This window comes from Netta rufina (assembly GCF_964035555.1).
Source record: "Netta rufina genome assembly, chromosome: 3".
Taxonomy (NCBI): Eukaryota; Metazoa; Chordata; class Aves; order Anseriformes; family Anatidae; genus Netta; species Netta rufina.
The window spans coordinates 118,559,831-118,567,626 of NC_140125.1; the positions used below are offsets into that span (position 1 = coordinate 118,559,831).

General features: G+C 47.3%; 1 protein-coding gene across 1 annotated transcript; it reads left to right on the forward strand.

Moving 5' to 3' along the window:
- Positions 1–4,733: 4,733 nt before the first annotated feature.
- LOC311208078 (small basic protein 2) lies at positions 4,734–5,722 on the forward strand (the record flags this gene model as incomplete). Its single annotated transcript, XM_084284499.1, has 2 exons — positions 4,734–4,791; positions 5,589–5,722. The coding sequence occupies 2 exons, from the start codon at positions 4,734–4,736 to the stop codon at positions 5,720–5,722; spliced, it is 192 nt and encodes a 63-aa protein (XP_084140625.1).
- Positions 5,723–7,796: the final 2,074 nt, after the last annotated feature.

The following is a 7,796-nucleotide window of genomic DNA, read 5'->3' on the forward strand; positions in this document are numbered from 1 at the left end:
TTAGTAAGCCAAGAGCAGTGGAAAAGGGGGGTCCTCTGGACACCACAAGCCACAAAAAATTAATCACTTATTGTTGGAAGAACTAAATGAGGATTTTTATCTACTTGTTTACAACAGAACGGTGTCATGGAAGCTTGTAGGTGCCTGACACCTTTGAAAGGGAATGGGATGGGACGAGATAAGATAGGATGGAATCAGAGACTCATGGAATATCCTGAGTTGGAAGGGACCACCAAGTACCATCAAATCCAGCTCCTGGCTCCACACAGCACCACCCCAAAACCAGACCCTGTGTCTGAGAGCACTGTCCAAAACACTTCTTGAACTCCAGCAGCTTGGTGCTGTGACCACGTCCCTGGGAATCCTGTCCTAGTGCCCGACACCTCTGGGTGCAGAACCTTTCCCTCACCCCCAGCCTGACCCTGCCCTGTCCCAGCTCCATGCCGTCCCCTCGGGTCCTGTCGCTGTCCCCAGAGAGCAGAGCTCAGCGCCTGCCCCTCCGCTCCCCTTGTGAGGGAGCTGCAGGCCGCCATGAGGCCTCCCCTCGGCCTGCTCTGCTCTGGGCTGAACAAACCAAGGCACCTCAGCTGATCCTCACACGCCTTCCCCTCCAGACCCTTCACCACCTTTGTAACCCTCCTTTGGTCATTCTCTGATAGTTTTGTGTCCTCTTTATATGGTGATTCCTCGAACAGGCCACAGTACTCAAGCTGAGGCCGCACCAGCACAGAGTAGAGTGGGGCAGGACGGGATACAATAGGATACTTGCATTACTGCCCTCCTCCCTCATTGTAAATGTGCCCAACGTAACTTATTACAGGTGAAATATAAGGGCTGTAGCTTAAAACCAGCAAAGAGCATCATCATTTCACTTCCTGGATATTTTATGTCTGGTTTTAAAGAGCTGTCGAGGTACACACTTACTAAAACTGCATCCATTGCATCTATCTTTCCTGGAGCACCTAACGAGCAGTATCATACAAGTCTAATTAATCTGACAATTATCATTGCCACAAGTCCTCAGTACCCAGTGCTCTAAAGCAGGCATATTGCTAGACCTAGTCTATGTTCACTGCTATGCATTTTGGGAAAGAGTCACAAAAACTGATAATTGCAAAGTAATGAACAAGGGAAAACAGGCCCAAAATTATATTAATAATGCAGGGCTCTACATGTCTTATTACTGCTCTGGAAAATATTTAATTTACGGGTACAGAGGCAGCCTGTGTAAACAATACAAGGATCACAGAGGTCACTATTCTTACCAGGAACAAGTTGGAAAAAAATAAGCCCCATGAAATATCTACACAAGGTGCCTGGATGATTTGCCTGAGGCCAAACGGTCCCAGAACTGCTTAAAAATACACTGAATTACATCAAGGCTACATCATATCTAATTCAAAAAATACAATGAAAAATATGCTTCGTGAAGAACCATAAAAGATCCTTTCCCTCCTCTGCTGGCTTTTCTCCAGCTCTGTTGTTTCTTCTGTCGCATGGAGTGCCTCAGCATCCCCCAGCATTGCTTTCTTTTGTCTGCCAGTAGATTCACCAACTCATCCTTTCCAGCCCTTGTGCCTTAACTCAAATTATAGCAGTTGGTTTTGCATCCAGAAAAGATGAATCCATGCAAATATTGCAGCTCCTCATGCTGAGCCAACATTAGCGATGAGTGGTGGGGTTTATTTGTATTCAAATATGAATAGCTTGAATTAGGGATTCCCTGTTGAGCATTTATAGGAACATATACATTCAATATCTGTAAAATAAAATGCATCTGAAAAAAAAAAATAAAACAACGATTGCTTGTCAAGAAAAAAGGAAGCTGCTCAGCACAGCTTAATTCAAGTAAACTGAATTATTCATTTAAGAAGCTTATGAATGGCCAGTTGCTGAAATGAGCAGAGTTATTTCCTTGCAGTGATTATGGGAAAGAAGAAAAAGATCAAGGCAAGAACAAACAGGAAAAGCAAAGAATGAGCAAGGGGACTAGGAAGGTGTGAACATGTAGTGTCAAATAATGGGAGGAAAGGGCAAATAAGAGGGAGAATGGAGAAAGCTGTGGTAAGAAGGTTAAAGAGAAGCAGAGGAGAGATTTGGAAGATTCTTTCAATTGTATCTCTGCAGGTTGCCCAGGCATGGGTACTCTGAAGGCAGTAATTTTGAATTTTCACCTTCTAATACTCTCTGTCCTCTCTAGTTTCCTAACTGTTGTGGTGGGCATGGGGGAAAACGAGAGAATGAAACAGTGAAGAAAATGCTCATGCCTGGGGGCCAGCTGAGATCTTGGCATGCTGGGAACCAAGAACAATACTTGTCACAAACAAAGACAGAGATATTGGTACTTAGAGATGGATTCCTGATATGAACCGAGTGGCAGGAGGAGGAACTCGAGCAAAGCCATCTTTGGAGAGGCGGCGTTTGCTTTCTGGCGCGTGCAATGTCACTGCGACCTGCTGGACCCGCTCCCAAAGGTGCCTGGAGGCTGGGGCCATGCTCCAGTGGGCTTCACCTCCCAGCTCCTGGCCACTTGCACCAACTCAGATACGTGGGGGCAATTCTGACTGCCCAGCACCACCGTCTTCAGCCCTGCTCAAGCAGCAGGAGCTGCCTGGGGTAGGTTTGCTCTCCAGGGCTGCATGAATCCAGCCTGGGTGTCCTTCTGATCAGGCACTGGCTCTGGACACTGTCTTCAAGGTACAGACCTGACGGACAGCACTGGGGCATCAAATCCATCACAGGGAATGGTTTTCAGGGTGCCTCCATCCCCACTTTGTCAGTGAGTCTCTTCAAGGGTCTTTCCCAACCTGATGCTCTGCAACACTTTCATCACATTCATTTGGCCTTACAGCTATTTGAATATTTTTTTCTCTCTTTTATTTCCCCCTCCATATTGATCATGACACAGGCCTAAAGGAAATGAAGGCAAAACGGTCCATGAACACGAGTTGCTAAATTTCCAGTTACCATGGTGATGGTAGAAGGACATCTCAGAGGGCTGTTCTGAGTCCTGGACTTTCCGGGGTCTTCATTACCAAATTGCAGAATGGAATAAAGATTGTGCTTACTGGATTTGCAAACAGCAGGCTGAAAGGGACTGCAGCATGTGGGAGAATCCTGGCGAGCTGTATTGTTTGCAAAAGACGGGAGCAATCGGTGGAGGAGGCAGAGCAGGAAATACCTGGCAGTGCAGCAGTTCTGCAGGAGAGGTGTGGGATTGCACTGGGCAGCAAGGTGCACGGAATGGTACAATGTCATCCTGCTATGGAAACGGCAGAAATCCTTATTTCTTTATATACGTATTAAGGGTTATCACTGCTCAGGCACTTAAACCAATCCATTTGTTACTGCTGACTGCTAAATTTCCAGGCAGTGCACTGCTCACTGCTTAAGCACCGTGTTACAAGATGAGGTGGAATAATTGGACAGAGTCTAGAGCTGAGAGGATTAACAGACCAAGAAAATGCAATCTATAACAAAAATCTGGAATAACTGACATCATGATGATGAGACAAAATATGTGGGAACCGTGATGCCCTGCAAATCTGGAAGAGAAAGTACATAGGAAGGGGATTATGTATGTTCCCCATGCCTAGGGTGGGCTGGACGATAAACAGTGGGCTTAAAGTGCAGCAATGACAGTTCCGTGTTGTATATAGGACAGGGTTCCTGTGGGATGAAGTCCATTGTGCCATCCTTTGTACCACTTTTTGTCCTAGTATTTGCAGTGATGGAACACCAGAGGCATGCACAGTGTGTGGCATGAAGTCCCCTCAAGTTTGGTACAGCGACATGCCGATTTTTTCAGTGCCCATCCTCAGAAATCCCAGCACGCAGATTTCCTTTCTGACTGCCCCCAGACACTGGAGGTGAATTTTTCTGAAGTTCTCTTTGGGAGCACCTCTTTCCTGGAAGGTGAGAGTAAGTTTGCCATCCCTGAATCTCGTTTGCCACCTGCTAACGCTGCTGCTCAGAGCTGAGGTCCTCCTGCCTTGCAAACTCCTTGTGAGCAGCTTCAGTTTCACTACCCTGGACAACCTTTTACAGCAGAGCTCCCCCCGTAGCAGGGATCAGACTATCTGCATCCTAAAAAGAGTTTCTCCAGACGAGTGGGGACGACACAAGGAGCTGCACTGAACACGGTCTCTGCTAAATTAATTAGAGGGGATTTGCACCTGTGGTTCCCGTGGTGGTGGTGGGGATGGGGACGTGGACACCAGGTCCTTCCCAAGCTGAGGCTGCTCACACCTGGCTTTCTTTCAGCATGTCCAGAGACTGGTCCAGGCAGCGGGAGGAGAGCTATCGGAGCATTACATCTACTGCTCAGCCCTATTGCATAACTCGTCTCTCCTCCCAGGGTTGAGAAACGAAGCCCTGAGATACTGATCTCGCTTTCTCTCAGGTCCCTCTGCCCCAGCAGATCTGCCCTATCTGTTCACCGCTGGTTCTTGTCACAGTCAATGATTTTCCTTGTATTTCCATATGATTTTCGATAGCGGAGCTGGGGAGGGCAGAGTTTCGCCACCATAGCCGGGTGCAGGGTGGAGGGGCAGGAGGAGGGTGCTGTGCCGTGAACCGTGAGAGGTCCATCAAGCAGCAGGACCTCCCCAGAGCCCTCCTCTCCTTGCTATAAATAGGAGGATCCCCAGCCTCACCACACAGCGGTGTCCAGCTTAGGCTCACTCCAGCTCTTCTCCCTCCAGCCTCGCTGAGATCCCAGCTTGACCCCAGCCATGAGGTTCCTCTGCCTCGTCTTCGCTGTCTTCCTGCTGATCTCCCTGGCCGCCCCAGGTAAGCGGGCAAATTGCACTAGAAAATAATTTGGAGAGTGGTGGAAGAGCCAGATGGGGGTCAGGGCTGCAGCACACAGCAGCGTGCCACCCTTCAGAGACAGCTCAGGGTCTTTATCAGCTTTAAAGGCTACGATTTAGTTGATTAGGTAGACAGGTAGCTGCTGGTCTCCTGCAGATGTACACGACTTGGTTAACCCAGGCTGCTTTAAATGGGGCTTGGTGTTCGTGTGTGGGCAACTGAGTGGCACCCTGCAGCTAGTAAATAGATATCCTCTTTAGAGAAAAACTCACTTCACAATTAAAGTACTACAAAGAGCACTTTCATGTGTTTTAGATATTTTTGACATCTTCTAGGTCCAGGTGAGCCGGGCTGCGGTGTTTCTATTTCAGTCCAACGACGAAACTTTTGTGCCAAGCTGGTTCTGAGGATGCTCTCAGGGTATTTCTCATCCAGAACGCAGCTCCCCTGCATACCCCTGCAGCCTGCTTCCCACTTCCCTCTTCAGTGAATCAAATTCTGGGCTCAGAAGGGTTCCCAGCCCAGTACCCATTCACTCGGGACATCATTTTCAAACAGTCTCCCACCTTGGTGCCTAGTGCTCGGCACTTGATTTTTATTTTATTTTATTTTATTTTATTTTATTTTATTTTATTTTATTTTATTTTATTTTATTTTATTTTATTTTATTTTATTTTATTTTATTTTATTTTATTTTATTTTATTTTATTTTATTTTATTTTATTTTATTTTATTTTATTTTTATTAAGCACTCTCCCTCTGCTTTCCTCTTGCAGGCTACGGGCAGGTGAGGAAGTACTGCCCCAAGGTCGGGTACTGCTCCAGCAAGTGCTCCAAGGCGGACGTGTGGTCCCTGTCCTCCGACTGCAAGTTCTACTGCTGCCTGCCGCCCGGCTGGAAGGGGAAATAAGGGCTGGGCAAGCAGCCCCCGCGGACCAGGAGGCAGCTCGGTGGCTTTGGGAGCGGCTTCTCAACTGCCACCCCCTCCTCTGGATAAATAAAAAGAGACAAAAAGATGTAACTCCTGTGTGTGGTGTGCTTACTCGCGTCCCATGGCCCCAGGCAGAGGGTTAAGATGGTTCCCCAGAGTACAGCCCAAAAAGCCCATTAGCAGTGTGTCTCATCAGTGGGTTTTGCACAAAATTGATAGCAAAAGAGCTCAACGTATGGAGTTTTCCTCTCTTTTTTGATAATTTAATCAATGGTGGGTGGAAAAGGGCTGGGTGGATTGCTCCTGCCCTCTGGTTCCCAGAGGCTCCTCTGCACCACCAACAGCATCGGTTGGGCTTGTTGGAGGGTTTCTGCCGTGGGCACACAGCAGCCTGTGCTGGTTTGGGACCAGCAGGTAGCCGAAAACCTCTGCCCTCTCACCCCTCCTTCTGCACTGCCACATAAACCCAATACACAGCCCTGGCAGGGTCTGTAAAGGGAATATTTGCTGCATTCCTTTCTGTTACAACAATTATCTCCATCCTCATCCCGTCCCTCTGCAGCTACTCTCCAAATAGAAAACTGTGTCACTGGCTCTGTGCCCTTCCCGTGAGGCCCTTTTGCATGTTTCTGGGCCCTGGAAAAGAAACCATATTTTCCAGTGACAAAGCAGACTACTGTAAAGAAAATGCCTGAGCAGAGGGGTGAAGTGACCATGAATAGTTTTCACCTAAAGCTTCATCATTTTAATGCAGTCATTTATGGACCGCTCTCATTTGAAGCTTTCATGGTGCTCCACTGCCTGAAAGGACAGAAATTCTTGGGAAGTGGAGAAACTCTTGCTCTTTCCGATCTGGCAGCAAGAGTAACATGTAAAGTGACGCTAAGTTCCCATTCCAACAGCACCATAAATTGCAGCTCCAGGAGAAAAGGCGCGCTTCTGAGCCCTGCTTCTGTAACATGGAGGACGATAGCAGACTGGATCCTGGTTGTAAGATGGTTTTAATTTTCTATTTTTCCCACCACTTTTCTCTACGCCTTATTTTCAGTGAAATACAGTGACTTCTGTGGAGACATTTTGAAGGAAACAAGCTGCACACAGCAGCAAGAAACACCTGCCACACGAATCTGGAGATGCCATGCTGCCTGGTGCGATGCATTTTAGAGATCTGTCTTTTCCTGTAGTGACAGTCTCTGTGCATCTGCCCTGGAAGAAAGAGGAGTGCCAGGCATAATAAGAAAAAAAAAATATCTAGTCCGAGGAGTTGTGTTAGCATGCCCATCTGCTTTGCTGTCAGATGTAGCCACATACAATCCCAGACAGCAATCGGGGCAGAATCTGACTTTTTGTGCTGGGACTTCATTTTTTTATGGCTGACTGCATGTTGTCTGAAGAACCATGACTCATGAGGGTTTTTTTCCAATTGAAGCTTCCTGACCAGGAGGAGACTGAAGGCTCCCATTTCCCTCTCTGAATCACAGAACCACACAGAATCACAGAATTTCTAGGTTGGAAGAGACCTCAAGATCATCAAGTCCAACCTCTGACCTAACACAAACAGTCCTCCACTAAACCATATCCCCAAGCTCTACATCTAAACGTCTTTTGAAGACCTCCAGGGATGGTGACTCCACCACTTCCCTGGGCAGCCTGTTCCAATGCCTAAAATGATACATACAAAGTTCAGCACCTAAAACTCTTTCCTCTTCTTGCACAGGGATGTTAGCTGTCGTTAGAAGAAGGCAGACTCTTTCTGCCCGAAACAGGAAAATTACGTAAGTGCTTTTAAATAAATTTCTGGCTACAATTCCCCAGATTTCGCAAGCTATCCCCTGTGATGTTGCTATTCCCTGCTCTCTCTTCCTCTGCTGATTGCTTGCTTCCTGGTCTCTGCTGAGCCATGGAATAGCCAACGTAGAGCCATTCATTCGACTTATAAAATTAGTCTGATTTCTCCTGTGTGCATCACTCCACATCGACCTACGCTGGATTTCATCATGGTTTATGAGCCAGATACTCAAAACTGTGAGGTCCTGCCGCAGCCATCACCTTT